The sequence below is a fragment of the Cucumis sativus genome, chromosome 5 (assembly GCF_000004075.3).
Source record: "Cucumis sativus cultivar 9930 chromosome 5, Cucumber_9930_V3, whole genome shotgun sequence".
Taxonomy (NCBI): Eukaryota; Viridiplantae; Streptophyta; class Magnoliopsida; order Cucurbitales; family Cucurbitaceae; genus Cucumis; species Cucumis sativus.
The window spans coordinates 8844652-8870879 of NC_026659.2; the positions used below are offsets into that span (position 1 = coordinate 8844652).

General features: G+C 31.9%; 2 protein-coding genes across 2 annotated transcripts; one reads left to right on the forward strand and one right to left on the reverse strand.

The window, feature by feature from the left end:
- Positions 1–243: 243 nt before the first annotated feature.
- On the forward strand, positions 244–15353 carry LOC116403820 (probable pectinesterase 56). The gene is made up of 4 exons (XM_031885432.1): positions 244–460; positions 1188–1256; positions 14356–14586; positions 14668–15353. The coding sequence occupies exons 1-4, from the start codon at positions 244–246 to the stop codon at positions 15351–15353; spliced, it is 1203 nt and encodes a 400-aa protein (XP_031741292.1).
- Positions 15354–21824: 6471 nt separating this feature from the next.
- LOC101221140 lies at positions 21825–25828 on the reverse strand. Its single transcript, XM_004140357.3, has 6 exons — positions 25506–25828; positions 25295–25433; positions 24243–24857; positions 23526–24012; positions 22751–22832; positions 21825–22181 (listed from the first exon to the last, which is right to left on the reverse strand). The coding sequence occupies exons 1-6, from the start codon at positions 25533–25535 to the stop codon at positions 21978–21980; spliced, it is 1557 nt and encodes a 518-aa protein (XP_004140405.1). The 5' UTR covers positions 25536–25828; the 3' UTR covers positions 21825–21977.
- Between the last annotated feature and the right edge of the window lie 400 nt (positions 25829–26228).

Below are 26228 nucleotides of genomic sequence, written 5' to 3' on the forward strand. Positions count from 1 at the left end.
TCCGCTCTTCTCGAGGAGATTCGTCGAGGCAAGATGAAAGTAGGTGGCAAAGACATCGAGAATCTTCCCTCTAGAGGAGGTGCCTATCCTATAGTGTCTTCAATGAAGGCTACATCCATGCATGCTCCTCTTAAGATTTCCGAGCCGCCTCTAGGCACCTCTATGAAACAGGCAGCAGAACACCCTAAGCCTTCGTAGTGGAATGGTGAAAGTGTAGTTTCAAATTTCTTTCAGAAAACAGCTATGTGCATGTGGGTGGATACTCAAGACAAGATCATGCGCACCCCTTTTGAATATATCCCAAGACTTAGGCTAGAAATATCAACAATTCTCTCAGGAATTGCAAAGATTCATGCAGACGACTTGACTCCTCTTGAAGAATACTTGAATAGTTACCTTAAGAGGGTAGACAGTTTCAACGATGTACAATCTTCATATTCTGCACAGTTGCTATCAACAGGTAAGACTCGTCAATTAGAGAAGAAGACTTCTGCCATTAAGGAAGCTTTAACTTTGATGGAACAACTATGAGGAGATGCTGAAGTTATTCATGAGAGGGTTGCATAACTATCTTTGAAAAAGAAGAAATTAGAGAGCAAACTTCAGAATATAAATACTGAGTTTGAACAACTGACGCTCTTATTTGGTGAGAAAAATGAGGTCATAAACAAGCAAGAGCTAACAGTTGCCAAGCTTCAGGACGAAGTCAACACTCTTGAAAGCACACCTACTATAACTGAAGAAGCCATAGAGGCTCTCTCTACAGTTCGCAAGAGTATGGAGGCTGTACGTGAAGAATTTAAAAACTTCAAGTGAAAGCTTTGATTTTTGCCCCCACTTTGCTTTTTTGTTTTTGTTTTTTTTTCAATCTTTGTAAAGGTTAGATGAATTTTTATTATTATTCAAATGTGATTGTCCATGAATTTTGTATTGCTTACATGTGAGATAACAATAAAACATGATTTTTTTTTTACATGTGACTAAACTTAAAGTGAACTTTAAGCTACCTACATATCCCTTTTTATAATATAGAGATCAAGCCATAACGTAGTTCAATTTCTTTTTTTTACCGAAACAAAATTAAGCATAAAGCTTTGAGAAATTTGCAGTTGATTGGGCCAATTTGTAATCAATCTTGACCAATGATTTTGTATGCTCCATTTGTGAAAACTTTTTTGACGATGTAGGGTCCGTCCCATTTAGGTGTGAATTTATTCTCCGTATGTCTCGTCGTGATAATGCTCTTCTTACTGCAAGTACTAACTCACCAACCTGAAATGATCGGGGCTTTACATGTTTGTCAAAAGCTTTGGATATTCACGCTTGATAACATTCGAGTGCTTGTTGAGCTTCTAGTCTCTTTTCATCAAGTGCTTCTAACTCTTGAAGGCGTAGTCTAACGTTGTCTTCAGTAGTTAGCCCTTCTTGAATTGTCATTCTCAATTATAGAATTTCTCTCTCTAGCGATAGTACTGCATCTACTCTGTAAACTAAAGAATAAGGTGTAACACACCAGTAGGAGTACGATGGGTAGTTCGATAGGTCCATAATGCTCCTCCAATCTTTTCTTGCCAATCTCTTTTTGTCTTAGAGACCACCTTCTTCAGAAGATTACACAGAGTTTTGTTGAAAGCTTCTGGCAATCCATTTGCTGCAACATTGTACATAGAAGACTTGTACTGTTTGAAGTTAAACTTTTCGCACAACTTATCCATTAGAGTGTTAGAAAATAGTCTTCCATTATTAGTCACGATGCGATGAGGAATACCATGCGGTAAATGATGTGTGTTCGAACAAAATTCACGATGTTTTCCTTTTTTGCTTCTCTTAATGGTACAACTTCAGCCCATCTAGAAAAATAATCGATTCCCGCAAGAATGTAAGAATGACCAGCCGATGACTTGGGCGTGATCGATCTAACCAAGTCGAGTCCCCAAGCTTCAAAAGGCCATGAGGCTATTGTTGGATGAAGAAGCTCTGGTGGTTGATGTCTAAAATTTACATGGAATTGACACACTTCATAATGTTTGCATAATACATCGAGTCATGGATGATAGTGGGCCAATAGTAATCCATTCTTTTCAACTGATGCTGAAGTTTTGGACCAGACTGGTGAGCACCACATATACCTGAATGTGCTTTTTCTAGAGCCTTTGTTGATTCCTCTTTTTCCAGAAACCACAAAAGAAGACCCTCGTATGAGCATCGATAAAGTGTGTCGTTGTAATAAATAAATCGTGCAACTCTTTTTCGTATCTCAGCTCGATGTTGAAGCTCGGTGGGAAGTTTTTCATGCTCCAGATAGTCTATAATGGGTTGACGCCAATCTTGTTCATCAATTGCATAAACAGATATCACTTCGTATCAAGAGAAATATAATTCATGAAATTGAACTTTGATATATCAATACAATCTCTAGTATTTACTCATTTGATGCTTTCTCTCAAATACAAGTTAAAACTTAGAACTTCTTGGTTTTCGTTCTTCAAGATATTGTAAATGCAAGTTGATCTGAACTGCGATCTTCTGGAACCCAAGGAAAGTTTAATCTCCAAGTCTTCAGTCTTTCAAAAGATGTTGATCTCGAGGTTGATACGAACTTGCACGTCTTGGGAGCTTATAGAAGTTTGAATATTCAATTCTTCAGAGCTTCAGTACTTCAGAGCTTCAATTCTTCCTTCAATCCAAAGACCACCAAAATGAATGACAATCGTCTCTATTTATAGAGAAATTTCATGGGCTGGTGGGCTTGGACTTGGGCCCATTTGCTTCTTGGACTTGGGCTTGGCCCTCATTTGTTTGTTGGGCTTAGGCCCGTTTGCTCATTAAATTTAGGCTTGAGCCTATTTGTTTGTTGGGCTTGGGCTTGTGCCCATTTGTTGGTTGGACCACAATATTTGCTGTGATGATGTGGTGGAATTTAATTGGCCAAAATTTCATTCTCAACATGTATACTTCAAATTACAGGTAGTAGTAGTAATAATAATAAATGAATAGGTATATTGTTCAATAGTGTTTTTATTTTTTATTTTTAACTTTGAGAATGACAACGAAATAGCAAATGCCAACTATTTAAGAGTGGCTATGATCATTCTATACCTCGTCTCATCTGTCTTAATTTATTTAGGAAAATAATTACACCGATTTTAGTTATGACAAATATAAGAATAATTATATATATACACATGCACCAATTAGAATAAACAAAACCAATAAGAAAAGTGATTATTTAAAGTTTATAAATAATATACTTTGATCACAACATGGATTATATACTTGACAATATTTCATAAAGTTGATTAATCAGAAAGTTGAACAAAGCAGTTGAGTAGAGATAATTAAATTTATGATATAAACAAAAAAAAATTAAATTTTTATTAGGATGGTTATTAGACGGGACAATTGAAAAAATTGGTGGTTTTTTTAAAAAAATTGAGAAAAATTGGTGTTTTCAAAACTACTTAGGTAAAAGAGGTGTATTTTTTTGGCATTTTGTGGAGTGGGTCTCACTATCTATAAATTATTATTATTATTATTATTATTATTATATATTATTCATTATACATTAACATGTCATATGTCCATATATCTCTTTTATTTGTCACCTCATGCTTCATCTCCACGCCTCGCACTATCACTTTATGCATACACCCACATAGTTATGGTATCAGAGCCAATTATCAATAGAGGAAATAGTGTACTAGTTCTTTTAATTTTACATTCATGAAGTGATAGTGCGAGGAGTGGAGATGAAGCATGAGGTGAGAAATAAAAGAGATATATGGACATGTGACATGTTTATGATAACTTGAGGAGATTGCATGGTTGACATAAAAGTGAGAATTGTCAAGCTATGGAAAAGTGGATGTGAAGTATGTAATTAAATATTTGTTATGGAAGGTTATAGAAAAGAATATATATGATTTAATAATAAAAGATAATTAAATTATTAGGAAAAATATAAAGTGGATTTGAAATATTAAAAACTTACTTGGAAATAGAAGATTGAAAAGCCGTAGTGTAGGGAGAATTTCAGAGAATTTATTTAAAATAGCACAGTAAAGATATCCCTAAATTTCCTAGACTCCCTTTTATATACATGATAGGAATTCGGAGTTGATTACATACTCTATTTTACATGACACGTTTACTTTCTCAGAACACACATCTCTATTTTACAAGACACACGTAGACACACTCTGAAACTAAAATTACATGACACGTTTATTATTTTGTACAAGACACGATGCATGCTTTAAAGTAAAATTATCTCTTCATAGAGATTTAATTTTTGTCTTCAGATTTTGTCTTGATCGACATGTTTTGTCTGAGTATGAATATGATTAAAGAAGTTGGCAAAATCATCTTGATCTTCGTCTTCATGAATATTAGAGGTGCTCTCTTCTTGACTCGTGGTGAATGGAGATGAAATATGCTTAATAATATTATTGAGTTCGTCTTCATTTGTAACTTAAGCCATGACGGCCATTAACTTTGCCTTATGGGACAAAAATTCATGGTTCTTTTGCAAATTTGGCTTCATATTATGATGATATATGGAAAACTATTTTTCCACTACATTTTTTGAGACGACAATTGTGTTGAATTTTTCCCACCATTTAATACGATATGTGCGGAAAAGGCAGGAGGTGCCGTTGGTTTCTGTGATGGAGTAATTCCAACAAAAAATTCAGGCAATATGAAAATAATTGAAAAATCGTAGGATTTGATCAAAAGCATTTGGAAAAATATTGTTGGAAAAGAACTTGAAACTTTCTAAAATTTGGTATGGTAGAATAGCTTCATTTAGGCCAAAAATATCCCACCGATCATTAAACCATAATGGAAAATTTTGTATACAAGTTTTGTCAAACATAATGAACCAAGAATGATTAAAATTATTTAGCCAAAATACATTGTACCAGACTTGTTGGTAATCAATATATGAATAGTTTTGAGGAAGGAATTGATGTTAAAAAAAAAAATCAGTGTAAATACTTTGATTCCATTTGGTTGGAGTTAGGACTCCCAAAATTTTGATTTTTGAAAAAGCTATTTTGGTAGGGTCTTCTTTATTTCTGGTGTGGGTTATTTTAATTGAATCGGTTTCCACCCTAATATATTCATAGAATAGACGAATTTTACGAGGATGGTTTGGAATAAAATGAAAATTTGATGAAAATGTTTTTTGGATCGTTTCTAATATGAAATTTTCCAAATATTCAGGTTCTAGGATTGTGATAAAAGAAGTTTGGGGTTTATTGTGGGAAGATGAAGTATGGTAATATATTGTTCTTGATGGAATAATTTCAGAGTTTTGGGAATTTGGTTTAGTGATAGCTTGAGCATACATAGTGGAAGGAGTAGATGACTTATCTGTTTTGATTGTAGAGGGATTAATTGTTATCGTACAAGGTCTTGAAGGGATGGAAGATCCCAAAAGCTTTATCGGAGAAGGGTTGATAATTAAGGTAGAAGGCTTTAAAGGGATGGAAGATCCCAAATTTTGAAACTTGTTGGATAATGGTAATTGTTGAGGTTTTTTCCCTTTTTGATCCTCCATTGATTGTGAGGATTCCGCTTGTGTAAATTGATATGCTTAGGAGTAAGAAGATTTAGTTTGAGGGAGAGTTGCTTGTTGTTTTTTCTCATTCTCATCCTTTTCTTTTCTTTCTCCTTTTATGGTTCTTTATTTTTCTTCTCACTATCTTTCTATCTTTTTCTTTGTAGGAATTCTCTAGTGAGATAATCAGGAAGAGAATTAGTACAACCTTTTATAGCCTCAATTTTGAAATCAAAACAAGAAAGTATTGCTTGCCATTGGCAAAAATTTGTCTAGAAACTAAGTTTTTAACATCCTTTTGTAAAACATTTGTTGCTGCTTTGCAATCAACACGTATTAAAAAGCTTTTGTTTATCAAATCGCTTTGAAATTTGTTTGTGCATAAAACAATTGATAACATTTCTTTTTTTAACAATTAAATAATTTTTTTGAGCTCCGAGCCAAATACCCGAATGATCCCTAACTAATTGCTCTTGACTATTGATGGATTGTTTGAGAATGCCACCATTTCCTATATCTGATGCATCTGTTTCAACAATAAGTGGTGCATGTGGATTGATAATGGATAAACAAAGAAGACTTTTGACAAGGCTTTTTATGGTTTTAGTAATGCATGTAGGCTCATGAGTCCATGGAGGAGGTATTTTTCTAAGTCGTTGATACAGTGGTTCACAAGTTCGTCTCAGATTTGGAATAAAATCTGTAATGTAATTTAAACATCCTAGAAATCTTTGCAATTGATTTTTATTAGTGATTTCATTGGAGAATTTGTTAGCAAATTTGATTGATCTTTGAATTGATTTTATTTTTCCTTGGAAGATGTCGTAGCCTAAAAATCTAATTTTTTGTTGAAATAATTTTATTTTGGATAAAGTGACGACCAAACCATTTTGTTTAATTATCTTGTGAAAAATTCTTAAATGTTTAAAGTGTTGTTCTATGGACTGAGAAAATATTAAGACATCATCAATGTAAACAATTGTAAATTCTTGGTATGGATTAAAAATATCATTCATTATATTTTGGAATTCAGAGGGGGCATTTTTTTAGACCAAATGGCATTACATTCCATTTATATTGTTCGAATGGAACATTAAATGTTGATTTTATATCAAATTTTGAGAAAAGTAAGACATTTTGTATTCGATTTATTAAATCCTTTTTGTTGGGTATAGGATAACGAATCTATTCTAAAACATAATTTGGAGGTTTATAGTTGATTACAAGGCGAGGTACTCCTCGTTCAATTTCTGCTTGATTATTGACATAAAAAGCGGCGCAACTCCAAGGTGATTTACTTGGTCTTGTAAGTCTCTTTTCTAGAAGTTTTTGGATTTCTTTATGACAATATTCTAATAACTCAACATTCATTTGTATGGGTCTAGCTTTAGTAGGAATTTTTTATTCATGAAAGTTTTTATGTAAGGTAAGTTAACAATATGTTGTTTTTGTTCACAAAAGGCATTGAGAATAGATGCACAAATATCCTTTTCAATTAATTCTTGAAACTGATTAATTTGATTTTGAATATACGAATTTTTTAATTGTTGTTCAATTCTTTTATGGCTTATTTCTTCCTTTAAAAATTGTATTTGTTGTGTTTTTCTGTGGATAGAATTAATAGCTTCATAGCGATCGAAGAATTTTGAATAGAATGTATTGTTTTAGTAGATATAGGGTTTACGAAATTAAAAATAATTTCTTGATCTAAGAATTTTGAGACTATTTATTTTTCATTATTGAGAAAGGGTATAGTTGGAAAAGAAAAGGGGTTCCTAGAATTATTTATTTGTCTAAATCTTTTACAAAAATAAATGTATTTTTAAAGCAATAACCTTGGTTACAAATGTGTGCATTTGATAATTTATAGCGAATTTTTAACCTTTGACCATGAGCACCATGTAATTTTTTTTTTTTTTGATGTTTTTTCAAAATATTTGGTAGGTATGAGTCCTTCTCGTATGCAATTTTGATCGGCTCCCAAATCAATCAAAACTTTTGAAGTCACTTGATATTCCTTGTCAATAACAAGATTAATGACTGAATACTATTTTTGTAATTGAACCTTGTTGACGAAATTAATAAAGGAATCATGGAGAATATTTCCAGGGTGATCTTTAGAAGTGGAAGGTTGATCAATTATTTGTTGGGTTTGGAGGGAGAGAAGTTCAAATCTAATTTGAGAATTTTCTTTTTTTTGATGTTAGTAATTTCTTCTCTTATTGTATTTATTTCTTTTTGAAGGTCTGAAATTGTAACTAGTTTTGTTTTGAGTTCAAACCGAGAAAATATATCATTAAGGTTGTAGTATTGAATATTTTCTTGTTTAGGTTCTTGTATAATTAGGTTCTTCAGTTTCTAAAAGTATTTCTTTTTGGTTTCTAAATCCTCAATTTGACTAGTGGCCTAAAAAAGAATCTCTTGATTTCTTGAAATGTCATTTATGCCCTTATTGCATGTACAAATTTCTATTTGATTGTCACTAGAATAAAAAGACTTTTCAGAGTCGGTATTATAAGAATTTCCTTGAATTTAAAAAAATTGGTCACAAAAAGATCCTTCACTTTGATCGGAAGATGATGAAGCATCTGAAGGGTTTAGTAAATTTAGTAATTGAATTTTCAAATCTTCCTCTATTTCCAAATTATTAAGTTTTCCTTTTATTGGACGGTTAGGGGTTATATGTCCTTTTTGCCTACATTTGTAATAGATAATTTCTTTTCGTTTTTTAGTGGGTCTGTTACTTTTATATTTCTTTTTTGGTTTATAATTTTGTTTATTCTGATTGTTTTGATAATAACTTTGATTCCTATAAGGTTTCCTTCGTAAGAAGTTTCTCTTATATTTCTTCGATTGCTTTAGTGTTGAAGGAGCTTGTATTTTTTCATAACCGTATTGGACATAAAAGGATCCAAGTTCTTGTCGTTGCTTGTGGAATTCATTTTCTATTTTTGCTTTTAATTTGAGATCCGTGCATAAAGTTAATCCTTCATTATTTATAAAGTTAATTAATCCACCGTAAATTAAATTATCGAATGAGATTGTTCCTTGAAAGGTTTGTCTAGCGTACCTTTTCCGTGAATAATTTTAGTAATCCCGAAAGGAATTTCTCTTTCCAATATTGATTATTGCAATCTGTTCTGGTAAAAACTTTACTGGGGAAAACATCTTTGTACCATCGAAAATCTTGAAGTTTTGGACAGGTAGGATTTGAAAGGCTCTCAGAACTTCGTCTTGGAATTAAACGAGTTCTCCTATAAAGTTTTTCATAATAGTGTAGATTAAGGTTGCTATAACATCTTGGGTTTGATTGATGCCCGTACCACTTTGTTCAACTTTAACAGTGGTCAGAGTTCGTGCTTTGTCACTTGTGGGTACACAATTATCCCACCATTCTTTTAGATTTTCGGTAAATCCCGATATGAGAATCTGGACAATTTGATGGTCTGAATTTTGGTGTATTTTATAGGCAGTGGTTGCTAAAGTCATTTCATGCATTAAATTTAAAATTTGATGTGCGGTCATTCCATCTATGTTCCATTCATAGATGCCATTTTCTGTATATTGGGCTTGAGTTAATTGGTTCCTTTCTTCGTATTGCATATCAGGAAAGGAAGGTCAAGAATAATAATTTTTTAGTTTTGGATATCTATGATTTGTTATTTTTTGAATAGTAAGATTTTGGAATTGTTCTTCAAGATTGTTATCCTCGAAATTAGGATTTTCAATAGGGGTTTCATTGATAGTATTGATTTTTTGACGTGGATGGGTTGTTAGAAGTATTTAGATTTAAGTGTTGTAATTGGAGATTAATCTTGTCCAAAATACTATTAGATTCTTTACTTGAGAAATTAATTAATTTTAAATTTATCAGAAAACTCAAAAGGTTTGAATAAAGGTTTTGTTTTATCTATAGGTTGAGGTTATGATTTAATAAGATAACGATGAGGTTCAAGTTTAGACTTTATTCTTTCTACTTGGTTGGATATTGTATGTAAAATTTTATTTGAATTATTATCTTGTAGTTGTATGTTTTTTATATCTTTTAAAGTTGGTGGTTTTGTTTCAATTTAAGGGGAATCTATCATTTTGAAAGGAGAAGCTATAACTTCTTGATCTTTGCTACTTCGGAACTTGATTTCTTCTAAAGGGGATGTGAAGAAGTTATTTGTCTTTTTGAATTTGTAGGTTTTCGAAGTAGGTAAAGATGAATTTGTATTAATAGTTTGATGCATTAGAAATGTAAGATTTTGATAAAAGGTCCTATGCTTTATCCATTGGAAGAAATATATATTTGCTTTTAATTTTTCCATTTCTATAGTTTTGTAATATTAATTCTTCACGTATTTCATTTTGTTCAATTTTGTTAAAGGATTCAAAAAATTTATTTCTTAAAAGTTTATTATTATTTAACAAAAAATCATTATCTAGATCTATTTTATTTATTGAAAAAGGTTTAGAGATAACATTTAAATGACTAATATTTTGCATATCGGAACGAGTTGGAGATAAGGTTGGGTCTTTTTCCTTTGTATAAAAAGGTTGAGGTATTATACTATCAAATTGTACTCCTTGAAGGTTCAAAGAATTACTTGAACTAGCGGGTTCATAGGTAGAAAATCTAGGAAGTTCTAATCTTGCGGATTGAGATTGGAATTGTATTTCTACACTTTCATCCTCATTTTCAATAATTTGAGTTAATTTTGGATTTTCAATTGATGGTTTAAACGCATCTTCTAGAATCCATCTAGGATTATGAGTAATTTGATTCCAAGATAACATTTTTGGAGGGAAGGTATTTGAATATTTTGTATTGGCTTGCATGAGAAGAGTTTGGTCTTTGGGAGAGGTTCTTAAGTACTTTAGGAGATAAATTGGTATGCATCAATTTATAATGTATTCGAAAAATCCCTACGATGGATTTGGTTTGTGGTTCCTAAAATCCATATGTAGGATTTTAATATCAAGCATTAAAGAACGAATTATATTTGGATCACTTAAAGAGACAAGTAAAATTTGGATAACAGTTAATGTACGACACTGGTTCTTTTTCAAGATTTGATTCAACTATTGAAAGTACAGAGGTTGGAAAGTTTCTATGTCTTTTATCTCGTAAAATTAAAAGCATAGGAGTATCTAACACAATCCTGTATAGAGGTTTTATAGCAACTTGAACTAAGCCCATGTGAAGAAACTTGTATTTTTCTTGATGTTGAAGAATTGATTGTTTAGAAAATAAAGAAAGAGTTTTAGAAAGTTTATTTATTGGAACTAAATGTTCTGCAATTTTGATTCAATAATCTTGAACAAAATCAAATTTTCCTATTTCATATATAGTTTCAACATCTAATTTTGGTATGGTATAATTATGGAGACTTTTTTCTATACTTGTTATTTGAAGTTATTGACTATTAATTATAGAAGACTGAGAATCATGAGAATAATCATCTGTTGTTTTTGTAGTTTTGGCTATATGGGTATTAGAGAGTATTTTTTCAATTAATTTAGGCATTAATAAAGTTTAAGAGTTTTATCTTAATAAGATTCTAATTTTCTAGTGCGAGAATAACCAATAATGCTAAAATTCTACAACACTCGAACACCAAGCTTACCAACGATCTTACGATTGCACTATCGGGAAGACAAGGTTTACCAAAGTGCTATTCAATAGAAATTATTAAGCACTACTTGATTATTATCACAAAAGATACTTAGAATATTATTAAGACAAAACTAATTCACCTTAACGTAAAATTAAAAGAACTAATACACTATTTTATCTATTGATAATTGGCTCTGATACTATTACTGTGTGGGTGTGCATGAAGTGATAGTACGAGTTGTGGAGATAAAGCATGAGGTGATAAATAAAAGAAATATATAGACATGTGGCATGTTAACATGTAATGAATAAAAAAACAATAACAATAACAATTTGATAAGTTTGTAAACTAATTATTGTATTGAATATGTTTTCATATTTTCAATTTTATGTTTAATAAATTTTCTATTTTTTTAAAAATGATCACATCTCATCGATTTTTGTATCTAATAAATGTGTAAACTAGTTTTATTAGAGATGAATCTCAAATTTATATCCAATAATATATGTATATGGGTGTACATATATCTATATTAATATTGTTGGATCGGTATGGCAACCCTAGAGGGGGGTGAATAGGGTTTAAATAAACTTTTTGACAAATAAAAAGTAAAATCAACTAATTAGATATTTTCTAAAATTTAAATAAAGAACTTTGTAAACTTTGTTAAATAACAAGATTGATAAAAAGATATGAATGGAAGTATGCAATCAAACTCAACCAATAATAATATGTAACTAAAATTAAATTAAAAAATAATTAGAAAAGAGTTAGAGAAGAAGACACCGTAATTTTATAGTGGTTCGGTTAAACTCAACCTACATCCACTTTCCCTAGCACCCCTTGGGATTTTGATTAAAAATCTTCTTTGGACTCTTTCCACGGATTTGAGCCGAACCGATTCTTGCTCCTTTTTCGGGTTCAAGAGCAAACCCGATCCTTTCCACGGGTTAGGATCCAACCGTTACAATATGATGAAATTTTTAAATCACACAAAAGAAAACTCTCTAAAAGAGTGAGTATACAATTTGAAGCTCACAAATTTAATCCTCACAATACAATAAGAAGCTCTCAAGAATAAGATGAAAAGAATAAAAATTGGAAGCTTTAGAGAGAATAACAATGTTGGCTTTTTGCTTGAGGATTGTAAAGATGTGGTGATCTTGTGTAAATGTGAAGTATTTAAAAAGAGAGGAAAGATAAATTCAAAATCATTTGGGTCATTAGATATAAGTAAAAGAAAAATGAATGGTTGAGATTTAAACTTAATTAGCCGTTAGACACAATACAAATAATAATATAATAATATGTCTTTTCAAAATATTTTGTTTAAAAAGAAATCAATAAAGCAACTTCACCCTCTTTTAAAAAAACTAGCCGTTAGACACAAGAAATAATAATAATATTAAAATCATTTTTCTTTTAAATTCATTTTCTTTATAAAAGCCAATAAAACATAACAAAAAGCCACATTTGTTACTCCTTCATTGCTCCAAGTGGCTTTCTCTAATTGGTTCAAATTGAATGCTTGGTCGCCACGTCACCATCTCGGGTATTTTTTCGTTAAGCTTCTTTTAGCAACATTTTCTTCATTTGAACTTCGATTTGGGTGATTCAAGAGGCGTTAGAATCATTTTTCCAAGCTCTACGATATGGTCTATTCAAATTAATAAAATTATCAATAAAAAAAATCAGATTTGTTATCATCAAAACATAAATCAATTGAATAATTAAAATAAATTAATTTGAGATTAAGGGCCAAAAAGCCAACAAATATTAGCAAAGTTTGGATGAGTTAAATAGTCTTAATTATTAGACAACAAAATATTCAACCTTTTATAAAGTTTTAGAACTAATTTGGCTAAGAAATTTCCAAAATGAAGTGATATATATAAAATTAGAATAGATGATTATAAAGGAAGTGCTAAATATATTATATGTTTAGGGTATTTTATAGTGTGTGGGTGAAGTTGATGTTAATTACATGATATTATATAACAAATCATTAATAATTTCAATATTCTCTGCCTTTTAATAACGATCCATTTCTATAAATACTCAAAATTAAAATTAATTAAACTACCAACAAAATATATTTACTTACTCCTTCTTAACCATTATATTAGAAGAGATTTGCAATTAACACAACTTCTCTAATAATAATAATAATTAAACTCATTAACTCAATAGATTCATATTTCGTTATTTAGTTATTTGAATAATAATTATGTATTTAAGATTATTTGACCAACAAAAAAGTGTTTCCAATTAACTATAAATACCCATTTTTAATTTTTGGTAAAAGATGTTAGTTTGGGGAATCATATATTTTTCTAAATTAAACAATAATTATGATTTTGATTTTGAATCTCTTATAGGATAAAAATGCACACTCTATGTATTTCACCAACTTTCTTATGTCCTGTACATTTCTTCCATTTTCTTTTGCAGGGAGATAATTACTAATTATTCCTTTTGATAGTAATTCCACATTAACATGACAAATTCATAATTATACGTCTTTTTATTTCTTAAATTAATTTAGGACTTTGACAATGACTAACAATGGTAATATAGAATGAGTAAGGACATAATATGTGTATATATTAGCCTTACAAAATATTTTGCTATATATGCATGTAAAAATAATCTCACGATTTTCTCAATTAGCTAACTAATTAATAATTAAATATAGCAGTATCAATTAATTAGAAACAATCAATTAGATTGGTGTCCAAACTTCTTTAATTAAATAAAACAGGATGTTTTAATGACTAATTTAATTTTTTTTTTTTATATTTTTGTATCTTGAATTTGTATCATCATTAAGTTAAGCATTGGAGTTGTAAGGTGAGAAAAGGAGACAAGAAGTTGGTTATATATTCAAAATAATTTCTTAATTATTTGTGTTATATATCTATAAACAATCATTTATCAACTACTAAAAATACATAAATGGATCTTAGTTGGAGTTACAATTTCATAAAAGGAATTATTGTTGATATTGATCAAAAAGAAAACAAAATTAAATCCCATCTCTTCTCTTCTTTTGCCCCTTCATCTCATTTCTTCTTCTCCACCTTGAAAGAAAAATGAAAAATTTGAAAGTAGAGACAATTATTTTGTTGTTCTTTTTCAATCTCCTCCTATACATCCAATCTTTCACTTTCAATGCAACGGTGTCTTTAGATGGTTCCATAGATCATTTTAAGACTATTACTGATGCAATTGCATCAGTCCCAAATAACTTAAACACACGATTTTATATTCATGTAACTCCTGGTACTTACCATGAGTGTCTTCAAATCCCACCAACCAAGACCTTCATCGCTTTGATCGGCGATAATGCACTCACCACCATTATTGTTGATGATAGAAGTAATGCTCGTGGATTCAAGACAATTGACTCTGCAACTCTTAGTGAGTGTCATTCAATTTCTTTTTTTATTATGCCTTTTCACAAATACATACTACTTTACTAACCATTTTTCTTTCACGCAGCGGTTAATGGTAATAATTTTCTTGCACAATCATTGACATTTAAGAACTCCGCTGGTCCTCAAAATGGCCAAGCAGTGGCAGTTCTTGACGAAGCTCACTTCACTACGTACTACAAGTGCAGGTTCTTAGGTTTTCAAGACACTTTGTACGTCAGAGGGAAACCTCAATTCTTCAAAGAGTGTGATATCTATGGCAGTGTCGACTTTATTTTTGGAGATGGCTTAGTTATGTTTCAAGATTGTAACATCTATGCCCGAGAACCAAACAGGTCTATCACAATCACTGCTCAATCAAAAAAACAATTACACGAAGAAAGCGGCTTTTCATTTCAAAATTGTACTATCACTATTTCTTCGGAGATAGCAGCCAACAAAGCCGACGTCAAGATCTATCTTGGCCGACCGTGGAGACAATATTCACAGGTTGTGTTCATGGAGTCATTTCTTGATAAGGAGGTGATGCCTAAAGGATGGTTAAAGTGGTCAGGGGTACCGTTGAACAATTTGTTTTACGGAGAGTTTAATAACCGTGGTCCTGGGGCAGATGTTTCTAAAAGAATTCACTGTACTGGGTTTCATGTGTTAGATAAGCAGTCAGCCAATCAATTTACTATAAACTTTGTTAATGGATCTGACTGGTTACCTGAAACTGGTGTTCCATTTAGAAGTGGACTTTTTTCTGAATGATAATTACGATTTTTTTTAATAGATTAATGTCACAAATCTTTCTTTGTTTTAGGAGTAATATATATAATAATACTTGTTCCTGAAAAATTAATAATAATAATAAAACATACCTTTTATAATAGCAACTTTTTAGTGCATCAAACATCTCATCTCTCTTGTAGGATGGAACATGGTGATTAAGATATCTATACAATTCCATATTCATGTATTGCTCTCAGCACTAGGACCAATAATGTACATGAATCTTGAAACGCTTAATATATATGTAGAATTAAATTAACAATTTATTTTATATATTCCCAATATAAAGAAAATAAGGTAGTTATTGTTATTTATTTTTTTAAGAATACCTTACAATGAAATATAATTGAGTATTTAAGAATGTAATTAATGAAGTTATATCAAAATAAATTCTTACACTCCTAAAAATATAATGATACGAAATTAATTTCGAAACAAAATTTAATGAATAATTAATTTACAAACATGAAGAATTAATTTGGTTTATTTTTTCTGCTATAAAATTGTAGTATCCGTATGATTATTTTCTTTAGAAGTGTAAAAATAAAAATTAGAAGGGAAGAAGTGACAAGAAAAGAAAAGAAAATGGGTTCCCGAAAACCATTGATCCTCTTCTTGTTTTGCATTTTGAGTGTGTTTATGTTAGTGAAGGCAAAACAAGATACAACCATCAACAACTTTGTTCAAAATACTTGCAGCTGAACTAATGATGAACTAAAAAACTTGTGTCTTTCCCTAGTAAACTCAGACCCTCGTGAAGATTTGAAGACAAATTTGACTGGTTTGTTAACGATATTTGTGAATCATAGCATCACCGATATCAACAATGACATTTTGTTCCTTAACCATGAGCTCGCTTCAAACAATGTCAGTCGTGACAGTAAAGAAATTTATTTGGTTTGTGCGGATAACTATGTAATGGGACTGAGTGATTTACAAGAAACTTTGGAAAAACTAATAAAAAGAAGGGGTAGTGTGGATGTGTTTTACTCACTAATGAACCACACATATGATCTGTTAACAGGATGTTTGGATGATTTTGAAGGGATTTATACTATCCCTCGTGAGTGGCAATCTCGTTACGAAGCTTCTTATGCATTATTGGATCTTTCACTGTCAATCATAAATCTCATCAAATGTAATAGCCCTGATGAGTGCAACAAATAATTTGTTAATTAAAATTCAGTTCTTGATTAGTATTCCATAATAATAATTTTGAGGATGATGTTAATTTTATGGCTTATATATTTTTGTTACCTTCTGTTTATAACCGGATTAGTATTTTCAAATTTTCATATCAGATAAAATAAAACATAAAATGATAAACAAAATTCTTAGTTATAATTGCACAATCCATACGTAAAACAAAGTAATTAACAAAGTGTACTGAGTGTTAAAAGCAACCAAAATGAGAAAGAAAGCCAATTTACCACAAAAAAGAAAACATGAAACAAGAAAGATCTAAAGAAACAACAGTGATTCCGTTTATCCATTAAAAGTTAAGCTCTCTGTACTTAAGCTTCTCCTAATGGTGTGTGATTCCCATTCAATGTGACTTAAACTCTTCTGATTATAAAAACTCCCTCTCAACTTCTTGAAAGCCCATATAGAAATATAAAAGAAAAAAAATACAACAACTAACTAAAACAAACAGGCTATGATGCACAACAATTGCCAGTCACCAACGTTCTCGGCGATGCAGTTGAGTGTTTTGAAAAATTTGATGGAATTCCTGTCCCCTCCCGAGTGGCAATCTCGTTTCAATGCCTCTCATGCATGAGTAGATCTCTCGTTGGCAATGATAAATCTTATTACTTGTAATCGAGATTATGCTTATCCCATAATTTGTTAGTTAAATTACGCCATAACACATATCAATAATTACCCACAATACTTCCAACTTTACAAATTTAATTCACCAACCAATAAATCCAAAAATCAAAACTTTAACGATAGAATTCCAATTTCAAAAATTAATCACATATCCTTTCCAAACACTTAATTTTCCACAATTTAAAACAATTTCACAAATAACACCCAAAATTCAACGTAATAAAAATTAAAATTAACTTAATAGTTTTGGAGTGTTACATCCTTACAATATGGGGCATAAAAAACGAATAATGGAAGAACACAAGATAAAGACATGGATAAAATGAGACAAGGGATTAATAATCTTGGAGAATAAGTTTCAAAAATACTACAATTGCTTTAAACGAGAAAAAGAAAAATTGTTGTAGATATAGCACAATCAAACAATCCAGTTCAAGACACTGACGATCTCATTTATCCTCTAAAATTTACACCATGCCACATGAATGTTCCAGAATCTCAAACCACTCAACACTATGTTGCTATGAATCAAATATTTGTTGTTCCACCTCCTATTCTAGATATAGAACAATTGGAAGCCCATGTTAAAATTCAAGACATGAGACAAATTGAGAACACTCCAGCTAAGCAAAAACTAGATGTTTTGGAAGAAAGGTTGCAAGCAATTGAAGGGATTGACATTTATGGAAATATAGATGCAACATAATTATGTTTGGTGCTAGGCTTGATAATTCCAACAAAGTTTAAAATTTCTGAATTTGATAAATATGATGGATCATTGTGTCCAATGAGTCATCTTATAATGTACTATAGAAAGATAGTAATGCATATTGGTAAATGATAAATTATTGACATTGCTTCCAAGATAGCATGACTGATCCAGCTACTTGATGGTATATTCAATCAGACAATGCACACATTCATGTTTGGAAGGACTCAGCTGATACATTTCTAAAGCAAAACAAACATAATATTGATGACTCTAGATCGCTTAGACTTGCAACAGATAGAGAAGAAGAGTTCATAAAGCTTCAAAGAGTATGTTCAACGATGGAGAGATAAGGTTGTCGAGGTTCAATCACCGTTAACGGACAAAGAAATGACATCTATGTTTATGAATACTTTGCAGGCTCCATTCTATAACCGAATAATTGGTAATGCAACAACCAATTTTCTGACATTATTGTTATTAGTAAAAAAATTGAATATGAGATAAAGCACAGGAGGTTAGCAAATGCTATAACCGAATATGGTGGAATAAAGAAAGGAACAACATATAAGAAGAAAGAAGGAGATGTTCATGCAATTGGTTTTAATGCTCTATATTTTGAAGATTTGTACTTATTTGAGAAGATCTGTGCAAGTTAGGGGGAGCCTAACATTGAAGATTATTCTGAGGAGTCTCACACCGGAGAAGCTTGGACATTGAGACACAAGGGTAAAGCATGAAGCATATGATCTAAGAGGAGCTTAGATCAAATTCCTTGTTCACACATCAAGTGGTTTAGGAGGTTCCTAAACGTTTATCTTGTAAAAGTCATATAATTCAAGATAGTTGATTATTGATAAGTTATGTACTTGTGATCCTTTTCAATCTTTATAAATGATCTTTTTAATCGAGCTAAAGGCCCTTCAGATGTAGGTGTGATTACATTGAACTAGATTAACTAGCGTGCTAGTGTTCTGTTATGTCTTTTCTTACTGTTACTCATGTTGTTCCTTCAATTATTAGCTTGAGCGTTAACTTAAGTTTTCAAGTAATTAATTGTGACTTCTTTTTTAATTGATATCAGAGTGGGTTGACTGTTGGTTCATTGAGTCTTCAATGGTGTCGATCAGGGAAGATGGGTCAACAACTCGTCTTCTAGTTTTTAGATGGAACAAATTACTCATAATGGAAAGTTCGAATGATTATTTTTCTCAAATATATTGATCGAAAAACTTAGAAAGGTATTATGAATGAATGGTTTCCTCCTCAAGTTACTAATAAGGATGGAATTGTTAGTCCAAAACCAGAAATTGAGTGGACCATGGCAGAAGATGAAGTCTTCAACTGGAAACTCGAAAACCTTGAATGCTATCTTCAATGGAGTGGATAGGAACATATTTAGATTAATCAATACCTATATTTTAGCTAACGAAAATTGGGATATACTTGTTACACATGAAGGAACCTTTAAGGTAAAAATGTCTCGTTTGCAGTTTCTAACTTCGAAACTTGAGTCCCTTAAGATGATGGAAGAAGAAACTATAGCTGATTTTCATGATCTTATTTTAGACATTACAAATGAGTCTTTTTCTCATGATGAGAAAATATTGAAGAAAAGTTAGTTTGAAAGATTCTTGGTTAATTCTTTCTCGAAGCAATGCCACAATAACGCTAGGATCAACTTTAACCATATTTTGAATTTCAATACTCATGAAATTAGAATCAAGCTGTGATTGATCTTGTGTTAACTTTGGATGACATGAGTGTTCTCCTTCGAGCCTAGTAATTTCAAACATTCAATGATTCTTATGCCTACTTTCACGTAACCTCTAATTACAACCCTCTTTTCATTGTTTACAGCATAATAAATATTTTAGTTTGATTTTACTACAACAATTTCGTAGTGTTCCGTCACACAATACTTTTTAACGGCTAACTAAAGATCTTATATACAATCAAATAATATTTCATTTTGAATTAAACAAGAATTGTTTACATATACATTTCTATCTCCAAATATGGACTAATGTTCACATACAACAGCAATGTCCCAATCTATTTGTGTAAATATCTCATATTGTATAATTTCATTTTAATGCTCTATATTTTCTTCATTTCCAAATAATTTATCAACTTCTACATCTATATCACTATCCCTATCATTATCATGTTCAAGAATAACTAGATCTTCAGATCGCATCAACATATTTAATCAACTGTTAAAGTTAAAAAAATATCAAGATTACAATTTATTTCATCAATACTATAATCAAACAAAGTCTACTTGTCTAATTAGTCAAAATCACAAATTTAAACGATCTAAGTTTTCATTCCAAAAAATATGCACACACTTTTAAGTTAAAAGATTTACATATCAATACATACCTTTATAAAAACAATCCAATGTCCAATTTAGGAAACAAAAATGCAAAATCATAAAATCAAATAATGACACAATTTCTATATCAATAATGCTATGAATTTAAGTCCTAAAATTTACATATCAATGCACTAAAATTTCAGTCCTAAAATATACACCAAAATTTAAAATATACATCAAGCCATAAAGTCAAATAATTACATTTTCACGATATATACAAAATCATACACTTAACCTAGTCATGGATCGGGTACACAATTTCATTGTCTTAATTTTACAATGTTTTACAAAATAACATTATTAAAACAAGTTATTTATGAACAAACAAAAATATATGCTAAAATGTAGAAAATAATTATACCTTGGCACTCTTAAAACAAGTAAGAATCAAATGGCGAGACAGTGATGACCACGAAAAGGAGACGATGGATATATCGTAGAAAGAAGAGAAGGAAGCGACAGAAGAGAAGAGAAAGGAGGCAGAATGGTTCTACTGAAAGAGATAAAGGGATTTCATGTGAGGAAGTCGTGTACCTCATCCACAACTTTCATTTGACGTTGTGGACCGGGTACACGACAAGACCTTAAAGTTGTGGACCCGATCCACGACTGCGTGCATTGACTACGAGTGATAACAGACAACTCATCGTAGTCGTGTAGCCAATCCAGGACTTCACTACCCTATTTTTTACAATACTTCCCCTCTTACCCTATTGTTGATATTATTTTTTAAAATATGATTATTAAAAAAATTCCTCATACACCATTAAGGATAATACTAAAAATAATTAAAAATGTAAACTAGATTTACCATGTTCTTTTCATTTTTTCAAATATGATTTAAATTGTAAATTAAAAAAATGTTTTTGCTAATTTGTTTGGATTGATTTTTTAAAAATCAATTTCATTTCAATACTTACGATGGAGAGTTGCTTTTAAATATATCAAAATAAACCAAAATATAACAAATATTTAGAATGTGTTAATGATAGACACTTAGAAACACGAATACACTTCTATCAGTTTTTACCAATGTTGATAGACACTATAGCACCTACAAGTGTGTATCATTAATAAATTTTACTATATTTTATAAATATTTTTAATGATTTTGTCATTTACACTAATTTCTTGATGATAAAAATATTGCTTTTAAAAAAACACTCAATGTGTTTGACAATTCTTTCTCAAAGTGTGTTATTATCAGCAAATTTATTTAGTTCATTTACAAAAGTTGGTCACCTAGGTGGCCATCGTCGAAGTTGGTGTTGGTGGTTGCCGAAGATGGTGAGAGTTGGTCGGTGGTGGTGGATAGGATTTAGGGTTTATCTTAAACCAACATATTTAATAGACTTCTGTGTTCAAAAGCTATTTTGATTGGTCGTCAAACACTCCAACTTTTTCCAAAACGATCGTTTTTCTTTTAATAAACACTTTAAAGGTTAAACCAAACCCATCAGGCTAGACCTTAAAACTGCACATTTTTCCACCTATTTGATAACATAAAAAATGAAAAATGGACAAGAAATTAGCAACTCTCCTGATATATTCTTTCAAAAGCTCATATTTGAAACAAAACATGCAACCATATGCAGACGAAAAGAACTGGAATTTTGTATAACAGTATACACAAATACAATACAATACATTCACATAAACTAGTGGAAACAGTATTCAAATTTCAAGAGCAACAATAGAAGCAAGAAAATAAAGAAGGAATACGACCAGTTTGGCGAATATGATCTGCTTGTTGTTCAGCTATTGCAGCTTGGCGGTTTCTCTTCGCTTCCGCTGCTGCTAGCTTTTCTTCAGCTTTGTGCCTCACTGCTGCTAGTTTGTTTGTAAGCCTATCATGTGCTTGTCCTCTCATTCTTTCTATTTTCACCTGCATATGTCAAAAAACAACTAATTCAACCTTCATAAGATTTTGATCTTCAAGGCTTTATATTTGTGTTTTTTAGCTCAAAACGCCCTATGTTAGAGTGCAACTATTAAACTTTAGGCTCTCAACTGTGCTAGACTTCGAGCCAGAACCAAAAATTACCTCCCCTAGTCATTCATGAAATCTATATAGACTCTATCTATTGAGAGAGAATTTCTAGTACTATGGTAGGACATACGGACCATAAAGGAAGGAAGAATTTTTTAGACTACCATAGCACTAGAAATTTTCCCACGTGGGCTGAGATGACAGTCAAATTGACTGAAAGACTTGAATGAACCCCTTTAACGCACTTTAAATGATACACATTTGAAAAAGAAAAAGAAATTCTAACTGGCTTAACCTAATAAAAAGTTATGATTGATAATTGATCGGGCACAAATGTAGAAAAAGCAAACATTCCACAACTGACTGCAGGTTCATAACTCACCGAAAACTTAACAGCTAAAATAGATGGTTCTCAGCTAAAAGATGATGTCGCTCAAGAATAGCATCAAGTAGTAAGCACAAACCTCAACTCTCCTCATTTCAGCTTCTGTTTTTGCTTTCTGATGATTTTCCCATGCTTGAATCTTCATCTCTTCACGTTTGAACCTGGAGATCATGCGCAGTTGATCAAATATTGGAAAGTAATCTTGAATAGTCAGACATGTAAAAAAGCAGTGCAGAATTATGAAACCAATGGAATCGCTACTAGTTTTTATAACCACTAGAAGTGTGCTTAAAATATTGTAGGCTAAAATTACCCAAGATCTTGTGGTTCTGCATTCTTTTTCAGAACAATGAGTTTTAAACATTCAAATGTAAACTATAATAATTTACTAGCAATTTAGAGATAAAACACATCAAATCATTGAACGTTGTGCACCATTTCAATATAGCCGGAGTATGTAGAGTAGTCAGGTTACCCTCTTCAAATAACTCACAGCACAAGCTTTATAACGTTGCTGCTTATGCTACTTTCCCAACCCAGTGAGTAGTTCTAGTTCATAAAGAACTCAGTGCCTTGGCTAGAGGATACGGGGAAGTATTCACTTTATCAAGAATTGTTAAGAGAGAATGTAGTAAGCTAGAAACAGTTTTAAGATGGATCAAATGAAGCCGTTCATCCAGACACATTTTCCACTCCAAAGTATAGTAGCCGAGATCTGGGATTAAGGATATGGATAGAATAGGAATAATAACAAGAGAATGAAACAACCAAAAGCTAAGTTTCTTTTATTTTTCTTTTTATATTCTTTTTCTACAAGGTTTGACAGAATGTGTAGAACATGTTATGAAGATTACCTAGCCATATACTTGGCTTTTTCAGCCTCCTCCCATGCTGCTGCTCGTGTTTCTATCACACTTTTAGTTGGTTGTTCGGTTGCAACAGTTTTAAGTGATGTCGATGCATCTTTTTCTTCCTCTTCCTTGCTAGCCCATGCAGCAATGTTCAGTTTCCCTAATTGCGTACCGAGGACCACAATCTCTCTTCTAGTTTTTAACTGTATCTCCTTTTCAGATAACTCTTTGTTAGTATCTACACGGTCATTAGGGGCAGCGGTCGGAGATGAAGTTGCTCTACCAGGAGTTGATGGTACTGAAGAAGTGGGACTACGCATTGGTGTTGTTGCTCTCACAGGAGTTCCAGTCCTGGAAGGTTCTTGACTTGCTATAGGTGTCATCTCTGTACCCATATCTCTCATTGAGACAGAACGAGCGGTTGTGGGAGGAGGAATAAATGTAGTTGAAGTCTGAATGGCCAGAGATGAATCATGTTGGCTGAGACTAACTGCAAAGGTTGTAACAAAAATAGAAAAAGTGAATTCCAATTTTCCTTTCACTTCTTATTGTAGTATAACAGGAGAGGAGACAATTAATTTTGGAGAATAACTCATATATCTGTTAGCTGCATAGAAAATGAGGACCCAAATAGTTTACCTGAAATTTCCTGGCTAGACTATCAAGATAGCAATTAAGAATACAGTACACTGAAATTTAATATTAACTTCATGTCCTTACTTGCTGACTCTCCAACAGAGCTCTCAATCATCAACACAGGCTTGCCATTTGAATCTGCTACTGCGCATGGATTTGCATCCCAAGAAACAAACTTCTGAGCAACATTTCCAATGTTAGCTTCGTGACTATCAATCTGCTTTGTATCCGGTTCCTCAAAAGCAGTCACTTTCTGATCTGGAACTTCAACCACAACCTTCAAAGATGGTTGACGACTCCCAAGACCAATACCTAGTTTTCGTGATCCAAAAAGATGTCCACCTTGTGTCTGAGATTGCCCTGTTTTGGGTCTATTTGAAGTAGGGCTAGCAATCCACTTCTGAGCATCATCCCATTTGGATGGTGCTGGCTTAGAGAAGGGTCCCAGGGGAACTCGTGCGGACCTCTCTGACTTCTGGAACTCAAAGGCTGAAGTGAGCAGAGTTGAACCATCCTGCCCACTGTCATAATCAAAAGAAGGCTCGTCTTGCATCCTAAGTCGTGAATTATAAGCATTATCCTTCAATCTATGCTCACTAACCATCTCAGAAACCAGTAAATCAGCTTTTTTTGAAGTCGAGCACTCTGGAAGAACACTGACCACATCCACATCTTTGCAAATATCAGATGCGCTACAGCCTATTAAACATCACAACTTCAATAAAACAGCACACTCATGACTCACTCACTGTAAAATTCAAAAGTTCATTTTAATTCATGAACATGTCACTCCTAAACTATATGTCCATGTAATAGCACAGCAACTCAGACAAGCAGCAGTATGAAGTAAAAAATTTCAAACACAAAAAGATCGAGGCCCTCTGGTTCTGTATAAAATATATCTCTACAAATGACTTGTGAACATTGAAAATGAAAACACAATGCATCATTTCTCTGTTCTGGAACACAACAATGAATAAACAGAACCTTGTTAGCAAAACGTAATCTGTTTCTCTCTTTTTCTTTTCATTCTATTTTCTAACATTCCGTTCATACAACTCTCTAGGAAACAAAAACAATGAACATAAAACAAACAAAACAAAAGAAAAAAAAAAAAAAAAAAAAAAAAAACTTACCCGCCTCATCGATCTGCAAAGCTTGAGATCTCAAATCGTAAATGGATCCAAGCTCTTCCTCTTCCTCCTTCCTCTTCTTCTCCAAGCCAAGCAACATATTCCTAAGCTTCCCAGGTGAAAACCCCCCTCCACCGGGAGGCTGAACAAAATAGCGTCAATCAGATGAACAACAGTGAAGACAAACATAAAAGCATAAGAAATGAGGAAGAACCTGAGGCTTGAGAATCCTCTCGTAGTCCATGGAATAAAGAAGTGTGGTGGGTGTGGTTGGATTTGGAGAATGAGAAGAAAACAAGAGATTTAAGGAATGTATGTTAGAAGGCTACATTTGAGGAAAAGGGGAGATGGGTAGAGAGGGTTTTTGTTGGAGATTGAGAATCCATGGTCAAAAGTTCAGAAAGAGAAAGAGAGTGTGAGAGTGAGAGGGAAAGCAAGAAGCATGTGTGTGTGTGTGTGTGTGTACTGCTCCATTTCATCTCTGCATTGCACAGCTCTGTCTCTGCTGACTTCTTTTCTCATATTTCGTCTTCTTCTAGTAAAAACCTTTGAAAACCACTTTTTTATTCTCCAATTTTTTCACTCTAAAATTTCTTGCAAATTTCCTCCATTACAGTACAACTAATTATGAAGATTCTATGCAATCATAATTGAAACTATGGTTACTTTTATATCAGTTGTAAGGTAATGCATGGTAATAGGAAAACAGTGGCCTTCACTTCATCATTTTGTCGTCTTTGTTTACTGCTTTTCATAATTGTAATCATAATGTGATTGTAGAGTTTGCATTCAATTTTGTCCTCAAATCTTGTAATCTAATAAAAGGATAAAAAGTGTTCAATTCGAAAAATTATGTGGGCCGAAAATCAATAGCAACGATAACAGTAAAATGTAATATATTCATGAACAAAAAAAACAATCCAACTATATTTATGAT

Bases quoted from the DNA above. Each gene is read 5' to 3' on its own strand.
- LOC116403820 (XM_031885432.1), top strand. From the start codon at position 244: ATGTGCATGTGGGTGGATACTCAAGACAAGATCATGCGCACCCCTTTT. The intron at 1,257-14,355 runs GTACTAACTCAC...CGGTGTCTTTAG, and splicing joins TAATGCTCTTCTTACTGCAA to ATGGTTCCATAGATCATTTT. The intron at 14,587-14,667 runs GTGAGTGTCATT...TCTTTCACGCAG, and splicing joins AATTGACTCTGCAACTCTTA to CGGTTAATGGTAATAATTTT.
- LOC101221140 (XM_004140357.3), bottom strand. From the start codon at position 25,535: ATGGACTACGAGAGGATTCTCAAGCCTCAG. The intron at 25,434-25,505 runs GTTCTTCCTCAT...TATTTTGTTCAG, and splicing joins AGAGGATTCTCAAGCCTCAG to CCTCCCGGTGGAGGGGGGTT. The intron at 24,858-25,294 runs GTAAGTTTTTTT...GATGTTTAATAG, and splicing joins TTTGCAGATCGATGAGGCGG to GCTGTAGCGCATCTGATATT.